Below are 19,587 nucleotides of genomic sequence, written 5' to 3'. Positions count from 1 at the left end.
CCCCATCTCTACAAAAACACATATATTAGCCAGGTGTGGTGGTACATACCTGTAATCCCAGTTACTCAGGAGGCTGAGGCATGAGAATCACTTGAACCTGGGAGGTGGAGGTTGCAGTGAGCCTAGATGGCACCACTGCACTGTAGCCTGGGTGACAGAGCAAGACCTTGTCTCAAATAAATACATAAATAAAATTAAAATTTAAAATTAACTATTAAGTACTCTGTCCTTCAAATTCCACCCTCCTGAATGTCCCTGGGATCCTTTCCTTGTACTTGTTTTTCCACTATTGATGCTTACCAGATCCCATCCCTTGGTCTCTTCTGATACTGCTGGGCCTAGGCCCCCTCTCCTTAGATGAAAAATTCCACATTTAAGGATCTAGTTATTGTTTGTGCTAATTTCTGCAGTTCATATCTTCAGGCCAGACCATATTTCTAAATTCCGGAACCATATATTTTACCGCATGCTTGATATTTCTCCCTAAATATTCCACAAGTATACCTCAAATCCAATAAATTCAAAATTGAACTCATATGTTCATTCTGATGCTCTCAAATGATAGTAATCTTAGACTCTTCCTCCTTTTCTTACTCATCCCATATCCATATCGTCATACTTCCTATTATTTCTGTCCCTTAAGTTTTTCTCAAGACTGTCCTTTCTTCTCTCTTCCCTGTACCTGTTGACTTAACTTGGGGCTCATAATTTATGGCCTAGATTACTGTGAGAATCACCCCAGGGGTTCTCGTGTATTTGTGGCCCTTGCTGCAGTTTAACTTCCATGTTGCTATAAGAGTGAGCCACTTCCTTTCCTGCTTAATATAATGGCTTACTGTTGGGTTTCATAAAGTCCAAACTCCTTTACTTGGCACATACATTCCTATATAATTATTCCTTCTTACTTTCTCAACCTTATCTTCTACTCCTCTCTCTATAAACATTGTTCAATTTATCCATGAGCTTCTTGGGTTTCCTCGAGCTAACATATTCTCTGTACCTTTGTATATTAAAAATGTAAGTTCTGGGAACGCCCCTTTCCTGTCCAGGTTTACTACCAGCCCATGGTTGCCTTTGTGCAAATTAGAGACCAATTCTCCATCCAGGCCGTCAATTCTGTGGGTGCTCAGACTGGTGATAGATAGTGCCTTTGTGAGACACAGAAAAAGACACCTCCTCTGCGCCAAAGCAGCCACATGCTGCAGTACAAATCTTGGTGAGCTGAACACTGGCTTTATTTTTCCTTTCCTACCCGCCTCCTGCCTGCTGGGACCCCCTGGGCTGCACAACCCATATAATGGAGTGTAGTAACCCTGTTCCTACCTTCTCCTCCTCCTGGAACACTCCTGCTTAAGATTGGTTTGGATATAGAATTTCTATCTCTCATTAGAGCCATGGTCTTTTATTTGGTCATCAGCTCTTTGGGGATTATGAAGAAAGCTGTGAGTCCACTCTCCATAGAAAGAAGCACCCTCATAACATGCAGCTTACCCAGAGTTAGAAACCACATTCCCAGTGTTATTCAACTTCTTGGCTCTCGTGCTCTGGATGGAGTCTAACACTAAGTAGGCATCGAGTGACTGTGGAACTTTTGAGAGCATTTCCTGACAATCCATATAAGTGCTTTTTCTGCATTCTTACTGTGTTATTTGCAAACTGCTCTCCCCTAATGTGTTTAGCATACTGCCATCATTGCTTTCTTGTCTGTGTCCCTAATGAGGCTGTAACATTTTCCAGAATGGGCACTGCTCTGTTTGTAGCTGTATTCCCAGCATCTAACATGGTACCAAGCATATAACAGGCATTTGATATGAATAGGGATTGAATACAATTTTTCAACTATTCCAGAAATACTACTACTACTACTTTTTTCACCCCAAAATACTTCTCCATCAACTATCAACTTCTGCTGAGGCATAAACAGACCCCCCCTTTTTTTTTGAGATGGAGTTTTGCTCTTGTCACCCAGGCTGGAGTGCAATGGCGTGATCTTGGCTCACTGCAACCTCTGCCTCCTGGGTTCAAGCGATTCTCCTACCTCAGCCTCCCGAGTAGCTTGGATTACAGGTGCCTGCCACCACAACTGGCTAATTTTTATATTTTTAGTAGAGATGAGGTTTCACCATGTTGGCCAGACTGGTCTCGAACTCCTGACCTCAGGTGATCTGCCCGCCTCGGCCTCTCAAAGAGCTGGGATTACAGGCATGCGTCACCACACCCTGCCATAAACAGACTTTTGTTGGATAAAATTTAGCTACTGTGTGACTGTTTGTGAGTTGGAATCTATTAGCGAAAAGGTTAAAACTAGTGGTCTCAATTCCTGACCTCGCTAAAGGAATCCAGACTTTTGTCTCTAGCTGTTTTTGTGGCTTTCTCACTGTTCTCTGAGTAGCATTCTAAATACTGGTTGAATCAACACTTACTGCTTGCTTGCTGTCTTTCACCCTTTTAGATCCACCACAACCCCCCAGTCCCCACCCTGGAAGGCAGGGAACTCATCACAATTGAACACTTTTGTGCTCATAAGTCAGGATTTTTTCCTAAAGCAGAAGCAAGTTTATTTGATTTTACAATTTTCTATTAGTTTGCCTCCTAGAATTCTGTGTTTCATTAATAATCCAGTTGCTTGCCTTATAATTGATTCTCTTTGACTGTAGTAAATTTCCTTTAGTTTTTTTTCTGAAACTGCAATCATCATCCATTTTGCCCTTCCAAATGGGACTAGTAATTAGTTTTGAGTGAATGAAGACTTTCTTGGAAATGAACAATACAAGCAGTTTTTTCCTTTCTTTGAAAGATGGAACCAGACTTATGTTTGGGCTTGAAAGTGATGATTTCCATTATTCTCCTTTCACAGTTCCTCTTCTGGGCAAATCCAATTTTTTATTAAAGCAAACCCAGCTGCTTACTGTCTCTCTTGGATTCATTTAAAACTTCATGATCCTCCTGGATAACAGAATGTGTTTCAACTCCCCATTAAATTTGTTGTCTGGGAATTTTACTTGTTTCTCATAGGTCATAGCAAGTTAAAAAATGACAGTGTGTCATGGTGAGCAAAAAGCAAACGTTCCTGGGTTATTTAAATTGGATTAAAATATGCCAGAGCCATGGTGACAGTAATATCAAATATGAAGCCCTTTATCTCCAGGCTCTCCAAACAGCTAATTATAAAAAAACTATTTTCTATTCAAGTGGATGGCTTTTTTAATGACATGTGCTGTTCAGTCCCTCAACAGCTTTAAGTATCTGATACTAAGTCAGAAGGGAGTTGGGTTGTCTTATTGAAAATCTCTTCTCGTATACTTTAGTAGAATTTGGGTGTATATATAAATTTTGTATGAGCTATTTAACCATTTATTATAATTTTAATTTAACACACTTAGTATGGAAATTTCATGTTTTCATTAAAACATTTTGAAAGCACTGCTTAAAAAATACATGTTGCTATCATTTGAACTAAAGAATAAAAACGCAAAATACTGGTTCTGTGATTATACCAATCAAGTTGGGAGAGGGGAGCTGTGGAAAGAACTTGGAGCTCCTGGCTTTCAGTGCAGTGCCCATGGGTCTGACAGGGAATGCCATCTTGGAGCCTCTAGCAGGATGCTCTATTAGACTCTCAAGGCCAGTTGAACCTTAGGATTTTGGACCTTGGGTAACTTTAGCATCATGACTCTGCTTAAAGCATCTTTAATAAGTTATGTTTTGATATTTGCAATTTCAGAGCAATAAACTGGAGGAGAAAAAAAGACTTCAAGAAAACCTTAGAAGAGAAGCATTTAGAGAGCATCAGCAATAGTAAGTTAATGTTTTCAGAACTTTGTGCCTTTATAGGCAGATTGTTCACACAGGTTTTAAATTCAGGTGATGGTAACTTGCCAAAACACCTGGTATTGGAGTTTGGCTGTTATATTAATTATGTAATTGAACTCTGTCACCATGTAAGTAAGGTGGGAGACACGTCTACTCACCAAAGTATCCTTTAGTAGTCAATAACACTAAATTTGAGAAATTCCCCATTATAAATAACTTGGAAGACTTGATCCTTTGGTGATCCAAGGTACTTCTGCTTATGTTGACGTCCAGGACACCAATAATAAGGAACAGGATGTTTGCACTGAAGTGCCTAAGCAGCGTCTAAACTGACCAGGGATTTATCTAATGGTTTTATAGCAGTCCTCATACTATACACTTGTATTTTTTTCTAGACAAGAATTGAGAAATCATTTAGTAGTTATTGGCAAAACTCTCAACTGGTGGTCATACACCAAGGTAATTTGCAGTATGATTTTGTGAACAGCAGCAGCTAATAGATATAGGGCAATTACTACGTGCTTTATAACGTAATCTACTTTGTTATGTAGGCTTTAAGGATAAGCTCATGTCCTAACTCTTGGTAGCCAGGTTACCTGCACATTGATTAAAAGACAAAACCAAAGAATCCTATTTCTGGCCCTACATTAATTCTAAATGTGGTAGAAATAGAACCAAGCAGATCTGGGTTCAAAGTCCTAGCTCCCGCTAAAACTCTTTGAATGTCAGTATTTCTTTTTTTTTTTTTCTTAAATAGAGATGATATCTATCTCATAGGCCATTTTCAAGAATTAAATAAAATATGTAAATGACATAAAAGTGCCTGACTATTACAGGCACTTGAAACGATCCTTCTTACAGAGGTCCTTGTTGAATAGGATCATATAACTTTTATTTTATGGAGGCTGTACACAAATTTCTGGTCCCACCAGAGCCAGTAATGGGCCCTCCACTTTCACATGAAATATTCACTGCCTGCCTCCTGTCCTCTCGCTCCATTGTTGTTCCTTGTTTGCAGAATTTAAGATCACTCAGATGTTGGGGTGAGCATGTTTGTGACACCCTCCAACATATTCCCCCTCTAAGCACAGTATCTTCTGATTTCTCATGCCACTAAAATTATCCTGCCTCTATCATAAGCAGCTCCTTCTTGCTTTAAGATTCAGAGGCAGGAATGGAAGAGATGTTTCTCAACCCTCTGCTTTGCTCCTTAGCAAGTTAGGTACTGTGTTTCTGCTACCCAGGCCAGAAAATAGATGGGAGATGGGATGGGGTAGGATGAAAGTGTTGATAAGTGATGTCATCTTCCTTAGCTAAAAGGAGCATCACTCTCATTTTCATCACAGAATCCTTAGCCTGTCTCTCCCCACTCTTCTTCTAAAGAAGGCATTTGAGTGAGGAGCTGGTGGGAGGCTAAGGAGCTAAGTACCAGGAGAAACTGTCTGTCTTGCAGAGAGATATGGTGGGAGGGAGGCACTAGATGAAGGCTGTGAATGTATCATTGCCTCTCCTTTCATGGGTAGAGAATGAATGAGAATTTATTTCAAGGCTCAGCCTGAAGAGTTCAGAGAGATTAGGGGCTGGGCTGGTGGCTTTGTGTCCGGAATTGATTCCTTCTGGTGGGTTCTTGGACTCGCTCACTTCAAGAATGAAGCCGTGGACCTTTGCAGTGAGTGTTACAGCTCTTAAAGGTGGCACAGACCCAAAGAGTGTACAGCAGCAAGATTTATTGCGGAGAGCGAAAGAACAAAGCTTTCATAGCATGGAAGGGGACCCAAACAGGTTTCCCCTGCTGGCTGGGGTGGCCAGCTTTTATTCCCTTATTTGTCTCCACCCACATCCCATTGATTGGTCCATTTTATAGAGTGCTGATTGGTCTATTTTACAGAGTGCTGATTGGTCCATTTTTCAAACCTTTAGCTAGCCACAGAGCACTGATTGGTGCATTTTTACAGAGCACTGATTGGTGCATTTTACAAACCTCTAGCTAGCCACAGAGTGCTGATTGGTGTGTTTTACAATCCCAGCTACAGAGTGCTGATTGGTGCATTTTACAATCCTCTTGTAAGACAGAAAAGTTCCCCAAGTCCCCATCTGACCAAGAAGTCCAGCTGGCTTCACCTCTCAACTTCAGTAGCCTAGAGTCACAAATGAGAACAAATGTCATTGTCCTGTGGCATACTAGTTTTACATTGGAAGAGGGAAGACCTACTTAGCAGTGAGGGGCCTTGGGCACAGGACTGGATAGTTGAATGGGTTCATTCTCTGGAGAGTTCTATGGCAAAGTAAAGGGTAAGAGATTCTTGAAGTTTTAAAAAACATTAGAAGTTGTGCATCCAACCTCCTTTCTTTTATAGTTCCAGTTTGAGTTTGTGTTTTACTAAATACAGAAGATCAATCACCCCTTTTCTGTAAAGAAAAAAAAAGTTTGCCCTCAGCCACCTGGCCTAGTATCAGTGGAGCTGAATTCAATTACACGCACATTTCACTCTTGCTCTTTCTTCGGCTTATTGTAAAAGTCCCAGATAACCAGGAAAAAGAGAGTTTGGCTAAAATTGAGAAGTATCTCAAATTGATTTTTAAAGCCTATTGAGAAACACAAGAAGAGGTATATGTGTGAGGTTCTTCTTTGTAAGAGTATTGTGTTTTGAATTACTTTTGAAATTAAAAGACCAATAACTCATGAAATAAGCAGCAATTATGTAGTTAGAAATATAAAAGAGATTTAGAAAAGATGGATCCTCTATATGACAAGTCTTTGTCATACCTTCTTGGAATCAGTTTGTGGTGGAAAAAAATGTCTAGGAAAGCTCTTTGGATTTTTTTTTTTTTTTTTTTTTTTTGAGACAGAGTCTTGCTCTGTTGCTCAGGATGGAGTGTAATGGCTCGATCTCGGCTCACTGCAACCTCCGCCTCCTGGGTTGAAGTGATTTTCCTGCCTCAGCCTCCCAAGTAGCTGGGATTACAGGCGCATGCCACCACACCCAGTGAATTTTTATATTTTTAGTAGAGATAGGGTTTCACCACGTTGGCCAGGGTAGTCTCAAACTCCTGACCTTCAGTGATCCACCCTCCTCAGCCTCCCAAAGCGCTGGGATTACAAGTGTCAGCCACCGCGCCCAGCCACCTCTTTGGATTTTTAACAGCACAAAGGTTTTGCCAGACCAACCAGACTGCCTACACCCACCTCCCAAATTAGATTCTCCTGAAACTATCAAATGAAGGAACACAAAATAGAAACATACATAAGAAATTCTTTCAAACCAGTCAATACTTTGCTAGTTTCACCATGCTGCAATGTGTGATTCACACAGCAGACCAGGAATGGTATTTTTTTTTCTGTAGAGAGGGCAACCATGGACTTGAGCGGACTATAAATCCAAGTTGCTGGAGAAAAAGCTCATGATAGCAACCTGGGGCACCACCATGAGAATCTTAATGTGCTCTTTCTTAACACCTTGTTCTTGACTTCGTTCATTTGCTTCTGATTATTTTTAGTGTTGTCAATTATTTAGCTAACAGGCAGAAAACTAGGCTTTTATTGACATCCAAAGGGACTCTCCTGAGTGTAATAATGAAGGCAGTTTATCGAATGCCTGTGAGGCTGCTTTCTAATTGTACGCATTAATCTGCCCGTGCAAGCTGGCTGAAAATACACAAGCAGATTGCACATGCAGATGGAGCACACAGGATGGTTTTTAGGAAAAGACCTCTGGAATGCACTTTTGCAGTACTGTCTTTTCCCTAAAAATCAAATGACTGTGACTGTTTCAACGAGCGGCTGAGAGCAGAACAGATTAATGGTGTATTAAGTCTGCTACTCTGGCTGGGGACAGACTCCAATTTCACAATTTACAATTAGTTTTAGGATTCTTGAGCCTGAAAACAGAGGGTAGAAATCGGCAGTTAGCCTTGGTCTAAGTTTCAAGGTTATTGTTAGTCTCTGTAATTATTTACTACTTATAAAAATTCATGTGTGATACCTTTGGGTGGACTTTTCTATTAGATAGAAGATGTGAAGTAACAGTTGATAAGCCTTTTTTAAAAAACAATCATAGGATTTTATGATTTAGATTCGTTAAAACATTAGGTAAAATAAATCTCAGCATTTTAAATTTTAATTGGTAATTTGTTGTTGGTGGTGGGGGGTGTAGTCATCTTTCCAATTGCGTTTTTGTGGAAGAGTGTTAAGACAGGTTTGAATTTTGAGCCTATTTAACCAGCTAGGGTAAGAAGGTGAGTGAAGCAGGACAGATGCATTTTGTGTGTGGGTATTAGGAAAAAGTGTTCTTTTAAGAATTTTCTAGAGACATAAGAATTGGCTACATTTTAAACATTAACAATTTAAAATTCATGTCTAATAACCACTTGATGACCAATAAAGGAAAGTCTCTCTCTTCTTTTTTTTTTTTTGATACGGAATCTCATTCTGTTGCCCAGGCTGGAGAGCAGTGGCTCAGTCTCAGCTCACTACAACTTCTGCCTCCTGGGTTCAGGCGATTTCTCCCGCTTCAGCCTCCCTAGTAGATGGGGCTATAGGCATGCACCACCATGCCCAGCTAATGTTTTGTATTTTTAGTAGAGATGGGGTTTCACCATATTGGCCAGGCTGGTCTTGAACTCCTCCTGACCTCATGTGATCCACCTGCCTCGGCCTCCCAAAGTGCTGGGATTACAGGCATGAGCCATGTTCCTGGCCCAAGGCCACTCTTTTCAACCCTTAAAAATATCAGATTCTCACTTATCTCTCCTTGATCTGGGAAAGACCTGGAAGGGGTAAGAGTGTCTCTACATATGCAAATTTCTCCCACAAAAGACAGCTTTACAGGGCCATTTCAAAATATGCCGAAGAAATATATTTTGGGGTAAAAAATTTTTATTTCCTTCAGGGTCTGCTATCTGTCATGTGATGCTGTACCAGAGTCAGGTTGGAATTTGGTATCTTATTGCCACAAAGAGTCTGTTAGGGCAGTCTATGACGTCTATTTTAATGTGCTGGTTAGTTGTGCCTAAACTCCAAAAGGGAAGGGGCATTTAGAATTTGGTGGTTCATGCCTGTAGTTCCATCTTCTTGGGAAGCTGAGGTGGGAGGATCGCTTGAGCCCAGGAATTTGAGGTTACAGTGAGCTATGATCATGCCACTGCACTCTAGCCTGAGCAACTGCACTCTAGCCTGAGCAAGAGAGCGAGACCTTGTCTCACCAAAAAAAAAAAAAAAAGCCACTCAAGTTCCTGCAGAGCTTGGTGAGAAGCAGAGCATGGCCGCTTCCCCCATGGCCCTCCCAGGAAAGCGGGGTCCAAAGACAAGCAAGCCTCTGCACTGCAGGCACCTGGAGCCCTTGCCATGGCTGTGCACCGGCAGGGCCCAGGCCTTGATGCAGAGGAGGACCCCTCTCTCCACTCCACCTCTTTGACCATCAGGCAGCCGCCTCTCTGAGCCCAGTCCCAGCTGGCTGCTGGGCCTCCCGGTCTAACCCTGCCTGGCCTAGATGAAGCCTTCAGGATGCAGCCCCTTTGGGTGGCGCTGGTGTGCGGGGTGGGAAGCCTGGCAGCTGCGGGAACACCATGGAGAGCACTGTGGGGTGAGGCCTGGAAGGCGGGTCTGCAGACGGACCCGACTCCACCACCTCTGTAGGCCTGGAACCCTGCAGGATTGGGGCCTGGGGTGACCACTCTGTCCCAGTTGGGTGAGGCCTGCCTCATTCTTGACGATGACGGATCAAGGCCTTAACAGTCTGGAAGGTGAGCAGAGCCTTCCATGAAACTGCTAGAAGCCACCAGGCGGGGTTGATCTCCCATCTACCATACCTTCATGTCAGAAGAGAAACGGTAGGATAATAAGCCACATTTGGGCAACGGAAAGGCCCACTGGTCTTTGGAAAAGATGTACTGGCCCTGTATAGAAGACCTGTGTATGTCATAGGAAAAACTGCTCTCAACTGACCTCCCCAAAGTTTTAAAAGAACGCTTGCTACATCTAGCCCTTCTAGATGTAAACAGGTTTTGCCAAATTATGATAGAAGAGTCATAAAATTACACATCTTGCAAATGCTCACTTCTTAAAAAAACCATAGAAAATGTCTTCTGGGATGACATTTTGAAATGGATTTGTGAGACCACCTCTGGAAGTGACATCAGGGATGACATGTCCACATTTGTTCAGTGGATAAGAGGACTTGGGGTGGAAGACCTGAGAAGGAGGAGAAGAAGGCTCCATGCTAGACTGATCATATTTAGGAGAGATTTTCATATTTTAACCATCGCTTTGTGTGTGTATTTTATTCCTCACTACTGTATACATGGTTGACAACACTAAGTACTTTTTTTTGAAATGTCTGGGCTTTCTTCTAGATGTTCTGAAGTGCCTGATATGTTTTAAAAGTACAGGTAGTAAAATAACACATTTTGTGAACATCTTTTTGTTGAAATTCATATGAAATGTTGTTTTTAGTGGGGACTGGCCAAACCACCTCTTGAGTAATACAATATTGTGTTTCAGGGGAGGAGGGAGGAGGGGGAAGTGGAAAGAGCTCTATGCCCATGTGCCTATAGTGAGGCAAGAGTAACCATTGTCCCTTACGTCTGCGAGTGTTGTCTTACTTATCTGTGTTTATAGTGTATATAAAGCAGTGATCCCCAACCTTTTTGGCACAGGGAACTGGCTTTGTGGAAGGCAATTTTTCCATGAATGGGGCAAGGGGGATGGTTTTGGGATGAAACCGTTCCACCTCAGATCATCAGGCATTAGTTGGATTCTCATGAGAAGCATGTAACCCAGATCCTTCATATGTGCAGTTCACAATAGAGTTTGTGCTCCTAAGAGATTCTGATACCACTGCTGTTCTGACAGGAGGCGGCGCTCAGGTGGTACTGCCCACTCACCGCCTGCTGTGTGGCCCAGTTCCTAACAGGCCACAGACCGGTACCCATCTGGCCCAGGGGTTGGGAACCCCTGATATAAAGGACAACCAAGTCCTAATTTACAACATCTAGTCCTTCTAGATATTAAAGAGGTTGCCTATGTATGACAAAAGTAGAGTTTGTAAACTAATATATTGTATAAATTTTGTTTTAAAATTCCTAGGAAATACTGTCTTCTGAAAATTTGAGCATTATTGAGTTCATGGGGAAGGAAAGGTTCTAGTCCAGAATGTTCATAGTTTGAAGGCATTTTCTTTTTTTTTTGAGACGGAGTCTCGCTCTTTCACCCAGGCTGGAGTGCAGTGGCACAATCTCGGCTCACTGCAGGCTCCGCCCCCCGGGGTTCACGCCATTCTCCTGCCTCAGCCTCCCGCGTAGCTGGGACTACAGGCGCCCGCCACCTCGCCCGGCTAATTTTTTGTATTTTTAGTAGAGACGGGGTTTCACCGTGTTAGCCAGGATGGTCTCGATCTCCTGACCTTGTGATCCGCCTGCCTCGGCCTCCCAAAGTGCTGGGATTACAGGTGTGAGCCACCGCGCCCGGCCGAAGGCATTTTCAAATTATAACTATCCTTAGATGTGTGCAGTTTATTCAAGACTACTGTGTATGTAGTGGACAAATTAACTCCTTATCTAAAATATTTAGGCTATCTAGATGTTTAGAAGTGCCAGTTGAATATTAAATGTAGAAGTAGTAAAACATTGCTTTGTAAATATAGTTTTGCTACAATGGATAGGAAATACCTTCTTTTGTAAATAGAATTGATAAATCATCTCTGAGCAGTATAGTACTATCCATACTCATACAATGTTTTAGAGCAGGTGGGAAGGAAGGAATTGCAAAAGGTAAAATGCTGGTGTTTATATTTGAATATATTCAGGCACCATTTTTCTGTGTGTTTTGTGCATTTAGTTTTGCTCTGTGTATAGTGTATATAATGGACAAATAAGTCCTAATTTTGCAACATCTAAAGAGGTGCCAGTGTATGAGAAAGTACCTGGTAAAATCAGTACATTCCGTGTACTTTGTTTTGAGATTCATAGGAAAGCTCGTCTTCTGTAAGTCACTTCTGGATATGAATTTGTTCAACCATCTCTAAGCATTATACATGACTGTACTTGTCAACTGCATTGAAGGCAGAAGGAAGGAAGTAAGGAGGGAATGGTTCAAGGCCCAAATGGTCATATTTAGAAGATTCCTGAGATTCTAATCATTGTTATGTGTGTGCAATTTTATTCAATAGGGCCGTGTATGTATTGGACAGTTCTTATATGAAATATCTACTCTTTCTGTATACTTTGAAGTGCGTGGTATATTTAAAAGTAGGACTACTAGAATAATGCTTTTTGTAAATAGTTTTTAAAAACAGATGGGAAATACTGTCTTCAGAAGTGGAATTGTTAAACCACCTCTGTGAACAGTATACTACTCTCTGTACTTGTTCGTTTGGTTGAGGGAGGTGGGAGGGAAGAAGTTGCAAAAGGTGTTTTGCTTTGCTAGTACATACTAGAAAATTTCAGCTAATCTGTCGCCCTGTATGATATGTACATGTCATTTAACTTTGCTGTACCTTATATATTGTGTACATACTGGACAAATGGGTTCTTATTTTATATCTAGTCTCTACAGTGGAAAACTTAAGTCCTATTTGAAACAGCTAGTCTTTTGAGATATTTAACAAGGCACAACGCATTAAAAGTAGAAGACTAACACCCTTTAGGTATTTTTATGTTGTTATTTCACAGGAGTGGTTGCATTTGGGAACAGAGTCATTGAACTTGGTGTTTTGGAGAGTATGCTGACTGTTCATTGGATGGTGGCAGGTGCGGGGAGGAGTAAGTATGCAGAGAGAGGCTGTGAGTTAGATTAGTTCAGATTATCTAGCCATTGTTCTATATGTGCATTTTAATTAATATTGGTGTGTATCAAAGGATAAACAAGTCCTAATGCTAAAAGTTTGTTAAAAGTAGAGGTAGTAAAATAATTCCTTCTCAAATGTCCTTTTGTTAGTTTTTAGGAAGTCCTGTCTTCTGGGAGTGACCTTTGTTAATCTGCCTCTTGGAGCTAGACATCGTTCTGTACTTAGTCACTAGAATGGTGGAAGAGGGTGAAAGGAAAGGCTTTTTGCTAGTATCTCCATATATAGAAGACTGTCTTAGATTATAACCATAGGTCCATATGTGCATTTTTAGTAAAGTGCCTGTGTTTATTGTGGACCAAGTTAATTATTTTGCAATATCTAAGCTTTATAGATGTCCTGAGGTAACAAAGTATGATAAAAAGTAGAGCTAGTGAATTAGCCAATTTGTACATTTTTTTGAGTTATAATTGATAAAAAAAAAAAAGATGCATGTTGGACATGGAATTGTTAAACCACTTCTGAGCAGTGTAGGTCAGGGCTTGTTCAATAGGTTGGCAGAAGAGGGGCAGAAGGAAATAAAAAGGGAGAGATGTATACAGATGTGTTCATATTTACATTTTGATGCTAGCCATTGAGGTAGCTGTATCTCTTTTGGTTGTATTACAGGAATACATTAAGTAATTAAATAGAAACATACCTTCTTGCTAATATTTTAATGTTGTAGATCTGATAATTTTCCTAGAAACATTATACTTAGTATACTCTGTTGGTTTATGTTTCATTTTAAACTGAGCATTAAGGGAATGCTGTATTTTAATCGGAACTCTGCCAATACCTTTATCTAGAGGTCTGTTGCCGTTTTTGCCTTCTATGAAAATTTATCCCAAGACAGATAGGATTACATTCTTTTTTTCTAACAGATTGAGTTCGTGTAGTGTATTTTTGGTTATCAAAATACTTATATGGCTTTGGGATTTTCAATTGGTAAATATTCATGGTATGAAAAAGCATGATACATATGATAAGATCTCAATCCTATAAAATTGGATATTGTGTCTGTATACACACAGGACCTAGAAGGACATGTCAAACTTAACAACTACTTGTGCTTGTGGATGACTTTGTTCTTTGCTTCTTGTGTTTTTTCAGCTTGCTTTTAAAGAAGAAAGATTATTTTAAAAGCTTAAAAAACACTTGCTAAGTAATTTTGAACCTGTGGAATGTCAGGCTCAGTATTTGGCACATTTCATATAGGCTTTTTTTCATATAATTTTCAGATTAACCCTATTAGGGATGTATCATCCCCATTTTAGAGGTGGAGGCTTGGATAATTAAAATTTTCCCAAAGTCACAGAGACAGTGAGTGATACGACTAAATCTAGCTCTTTTTTTTTTTTGAGACGGAGTCTTGCTCTGTCGCCCACGCTGGAGTGCAGTGGCGCAATCTCAGCTCACTGCAAGCTCCGCCTCCCGGGTTCATGCCATTCTCCTGTCTCAGCCTCCCCAGCAGCTGGGACTACAGGCACACACCACCACGCCCAGCTAATTTTTGTATTTTTAGTAGAGACAGGGTTGCACCGTGTTAGCCAGAATGGTCTCCATCTCCTGACCTTGTGATCCGCCCGCCTCAGCCTCCCAAAGTGCTGGGATTACAGGCATGAGCCACCATGCCCGGCCTAAATCTAGGTCTTGAGATTTTTGGGGGTTAGGGAAAATAGGTAATTGAGAGTCATGATATGTACTTTGAAGGTCAGGAATATCTGAGTAGGGTGTGGGGGTGGTGACCACTGTAGAAACACAGGCTACCTGTGGAGAGGATATTGGAGAGGGTGGGACAGACAGCTCAGAGAGAAAGACTTGGGCAGTTGGCTTCTATTTCTTCCTACCAAGATCTGGATTTTGCTAGAATAGGCAAAAGTAAAGCTGAGGAAATGTGTCTGCTTTCTCTGGGATCAGCATATATGAATGACCTCCTCTTCCCAGGCCCAACATGGATTAGTACCGTAATTAAACTTACTGTAGGGTAGGTGGACTTTTGTGACCTCTCCTGGCTGCACTTTATTCCTAGGTACAATTTCCAGCCTTGTTTCTAGGGCAGAAGGGGCTCAGTTCTAAAAATCTCAGTTGGAAAAGCTCTTGGAACCAAGCCCATTCCAAAATAGGGCCTTCCTATTTCTAAATTGCCTTGCACCACCTTGAGCTCAGCCTGTCGATTGTAATATTGGAAAGTTTTCTTCATTTTTGCCACTGAAACCATGCATCTTCTTTACTTCCATTTGAATAATAGTGTGATTAGTTCCTATGGGGCACATCTTCATCTATTTTAGTCTCCTAGAGCTGAGAATCCAGGCAAGTCAGCTGAATATGCACACGTAGGCACCAAGTTTGCCTTCCAATATGCTCACAAAACTTCTAATGCCCTTCATGGGAGCTTCTGAAAGACACTTAAGGGCTCAGTTGATCCCTTATCCATATGGTAGGCTTAAATCCAGCCTTGAATTTTATAATCCAGGTAAGGTGAATAGAAAGTCATCCTATTCATAACTTTCTATCTTATGCTAATAAAGTGAACTTACAGATACAAAAATCTCATATTTTGTTCAGAATAAGACTGAACAGCTTATGAAAAATCTGGTCAGAGGAATTCCTACCTATTGAATGTAAAATTATATTGATGGTTAAAACCATATCACAGTCTCTACCCACTATCAGTTCTCCTTGCAGATATCCTAGTGTATGTTACCTCATTTTCATTCCCATTGCCACTGCCCTGATGTCAGTATTATCATATGCCACTTGAATCATGGCCTGTGTCTTTTGTGATAACTTGTCACCCCCTGGACTACTGCAATGACTTTGTTACTATCTTTGCAACAGTCTCTTCATTGTCTTACATGTTTTGTCAAGTTTAGTTTTCTAAAACACAGCTTTAGTCATGTCAGTCTACTGGTTGAACAACAGATTTCATTATCTCCTATTCCTGCTGCCTATAAAATGAATTCCAGACTCCTTAGACATGCCATGGGGAACCATGGGCCATCTTAGATGTCAGAAAGGACTTATAGCATTTGGGTCTGTGTCAGGTTGATGTGGTTTGGCTGTGTCCCCACCCAAATCTCATCTTGAATTGTAGCTCCCATTATTCCCATGTGTTGTGGGAGGGGCCTGGTCAGAGGTAATTGAATCATGGGGGTGGATCTTTCCCATTGCTGTTCCTGTGATACTGAATACGTCTCATGAGATCTGGTGGTTTTATAAAGGGCAGTTCCCCTGCACCCGCTCTCTCTTTTTTTTTTTTTTTTTTTTTTTTTTTTTGAGACAGAGTCTCGCTTTGTCGCCCAGGCTGGAGTGCAGTGGCACAATCTCGGCTCACTGCAAGCTCTGCCTCCCAGGTTCATGCCATTCTCCTGCCTCAGCCTCTCCGAGTAGCTGGGACTACAGGTGCCCGCCACCACGCCCGGCTAATTTTCTGTATTTTTAGTAGAGACGGGTTTTCACCGTGGTCTCGATCTCCTGACCTCGTGATCCGCCCGCCTCGGCCTCCCAAAGTGCTGGGATTACAAGCGTGAGCCACCGCGCCCGGCCCGCTCTCTCTTGCTTGCCGCCATGTAAGATGTATCTTTGCTCCTCCTTCACTTTTCACCATGATTGTGAGGCCTCCCCAGCCATGTGGAACTGTGAGTCAATTAAACCTCTTTTTCTTTATAAGTTACCCAGTCTCGGGTATGTCTTTATTAGCAGTGTGAGAACAGACTAATACGTAGGTGATTTAGGGGAAGGTTTAAGGAAGCAGAGCTTTGCTCTGAATTGGATCTTATCAGGAAGCAGGGGTAGGTCTATGATGAGGTATCTTAATCAATTCTATCTAGAAGGAAGGAAGACCAGAGTGAGACTCATGCTGTAATTGATAAAGAAGCAGCAGTCACTCATATTAGCCATAACTTTGGGATCTTTGGTCACTCTTGTAGTTCGTACAAGGTCCATGTATTTTTTTTTTTTTTTTTTTTTATACTTTAGGGTTTTAGGGTACATGTGCACAATGTGCAGGTTTGTTACATATGTATCCATGTGCCATGTTGATTTCCTGCACCCATTAATTCGTCATTTAGCATTAGGTGTATCTCCTAATGCTGTCCCTCCCCCCTCCCCCCACCCCACAACAGTCCCCGGAGCGTGATGTTCCCCTTCCTGTGTCCATGAGTTCTCATTGTTCAATTCCCACCTATGAGTGAGAACATGCGGTGTTTGGTTTTTTGTCCTTGCGATAGTTTACTGAGAATGATGTTTTCCAGTTTCAATTTACAAGAAAAAAACAAACAACCCCATCAAAAAGTGGGCAGAGGACATGAACAGACACTTCTCAAAAGAAGACATTTATGCAGCCAAAAAACACATGAAGAAATGCTCCTCATCACTGGCCATCAGAGAAATGCAAATCAAAACCACAGTGAGATACCATCTCACACCAGTTAGAATGGCCATCATTAAAAAATCAGGAAACAACAGGTGCTGGAGAGGATGTGGAGAAATAGGAACGCTTTTACACTGTTGGTGGGACTGTAAACTAGTTCAACCATTGTGGAAGTCAGTGTGGCGATTCCTCAGGGATCTCGAACTAGAAATACCATTTGACCCAGCCATCCCATTACTGGGTATATACCCAAAGGACTATAAATCATGCTGCTATAAAGGTCCGTGTATTTTTTTGTGTTCAGACATGTTATACAGTGATCTTGTTTTTGTTATGAGCTATTATAGTCACAATGACCTCTTCTGATGTTGACATTATGTGACATTGGTTACTTTCAACAGGAGAACACCAAGGCCTAGCTGTGAGTGCCAGGCCAGTTTTTTATTTTTATTTTTTATCATACTTTAATTTCTGGGATACATGTGAAGAATGTGCAGGTTTGTTACATAGGTATACACGTGCCATGATGGTTTGCTGCACCCATCAATTCGTCATTTACATTAGGTATTTCTCCTAATGCTACCCCTCCCCTAGCCGCCTACCCCGTTACAGGCCCTGGTGTGTGATGTTCCCCTCCCTGTGTCCATGTGTTCTCATTGTTCAACTCCCACTTATGCATGAGAACATGCAGTGTTTGTTTTTCTGTTCCCGTGTTAGTTTTCTGAGAATGATGGTTTCCAGCTTCATCCATGTCTCTGCAAAGGACACGAACTCATCCTTTTTTATGTCTGCATAGTATTCCATGGTGTATATGTGCCACATTTTCTTTATCGAGCCCAACATTGATGGGCATTTGGGTTGGTTCCAAGTCTTTGCTATTGTGAACAATGCTGCAATAAATATACGTGTGCATGTGTCTTTATAGTAGAATGATTTATAATCCTTTGGGTATATACCCGATAATGGGATTGCTGGGTCAAATGATATTTCTGTTTCTAGATCCTTGAGGAATTGCCACACTGTCTTCCACAATGGTTGAACTAGTTTACACTCCCACCAACAGTGTAAAAGTTTTCCTATTTCTCCACATCCTCTCCAGCAACTGTTTTTTCCTGACTTTTTAATGATTGCCATTTTAACTGGCATGAGATGGTATCTCATTGTGATTTTGATTTGCATTTCTCTAATGACCAGTGATAGTGAGCTTTTTTTCATATGTTTGTTGGCTGCATAAATGTCTTCTTTTGAGAAGTGTCTGTTCATATGCTTTGCCCACTTTTTGATGGGGTTGTTTTTTTCTTGTAAATTTGTTTAAATTCTTTGTAGATTCTGGTTATTAGCCCTTTGTCAGGTGGATAGATTGCAACAATTTTCTCCCATTCTGTAGGTTGGCCAGGCCAGTTTTTGTCTTTCTCTGTATGCAGTTAATAATTGGTAAAAAATAAAAGTTGACTAGTTCCTTTTTTACAAAATAGTTTCACTTGGTTTTCTTATCACTGGAACCTAGTACCATCCATGTTCTCCTTTTGGGAGGGCAGGGGATGTGGGGGTTAGACTGCCTGAGTTTAAATTATAACATTTTTCCTCATTAATAGAACATTATTTAACCTCTTGGGGCCTTGTTTCCTCACATATAGCCTGGGGTAGGGGGTAACAATAGCTGCTAACTCGGAAGAAGATTAATTGATACAATCCACATAAGAAATCTAGGATAGCGTTTGGAAAGAGATGCTGAATACAGTGTAACTCCAACAAGGACAGCAGAGGAAGAAGTGAGGGAAAGTAAGCAGCCAACTCCAGCCTTTACCCCCAATGATAGAGCCTGAGAACCTCTTCTTGATGCGTAAGATTCACTAAGAAGGCCCTGGGGCCCAGAAAGTGCTCCTGGTAAACATGCTGTACCTGGGAGAATATGTGGTCCCCATCCTGGAGACAAGCCATCTGCATAGCCAACTTCACTTCTATGTGAGCTCTAAGAGCTTTATTTTAAAAATTATATGAAAATGAACTCTAGTCGAACAAATAATAAATCCAAGAAAGAGGAAGGCATAGATACCAGAACAATTGTGAACAAAGAAGACAGTGACATTTGTGGTCAAATATATGCTTGTTTTTCTGTTTAAATAAGAATCAACAGGATCTAATTAAAATCATGGAGGATTTTAGCACTAGAAGAGGCACAAGGAAGAGACAGGAATATGAACTACAATAAGTTTTTTTCGTTTGTTGCATGAGTGAATGTTGGATATTGATATCAATTCCAGAGATTCATAGAAAAATGTGCTTATTATATGTTTAATTATGTGCTTATTATGTGTACAAATTAGGATAAATAACACAAAAACATATAAGTATAATGCAACAAATAAAAATTTGATCATCAATTTCTGCCTTTACAATAAAAGGCAGAAAAGAAGGTGGAATTTTTCAATAAAAAGTAACAAAAAAGCAAAATATTAAGTCCAATAAGTCAGCATTCACAAAAAAGGTATACAGGCTAAATTATCTTATTAGAATAAAAGCTCTTGGATTGCCTAAAAAAATACAAATCTAGCTATATTTGATTAGAAAGGATATCTA

General features: G+C 40.9%; 1 protein-coding gene across 7 annotated transcripts in view; it reads left to right on the top strand.

The window, feature by feature from the left end:
- EPSTI1 (epithelial stromal interaction 1) overlaps positions 1–19,587 on the top strand; it is a 115,977-nt gene that overhangs the window by 35,279 nt on the left and 61,111 nt on the right. For all 7 annotated transcript variants that reach the window (XM_055244869.2, XM_055244867.2, XM_055244866.2 and 4 more), the window contains one exon: positions 3,725–3,798. In XM_055244869.2, the coding sequence (XP_055100844.2) occupies positions 3,725–3,798 (74 nt within the window). The remainder of the gene's footprint in view (positions 1–3,724; positions 3,799–19,587) is intronic.

Source organism: Symphalangus syndactylus, chromosome 15, assembly GCF_028878055.3.
Source record: "Symphalangus syndactylus isolate Jambi chromosome 15, NHGRI_mSymSyn1-v2.1_pri, whole genome shotgun sequence".
NCBI lineage: Eukaryota > Metazoa > Chordata > Mammalia > Primates > Hylobatidae > Symphalangus > Symphalangus syndactylus.
This window is presented reverse-complemented; position numbering and strand designations above follow the sequence as displayed.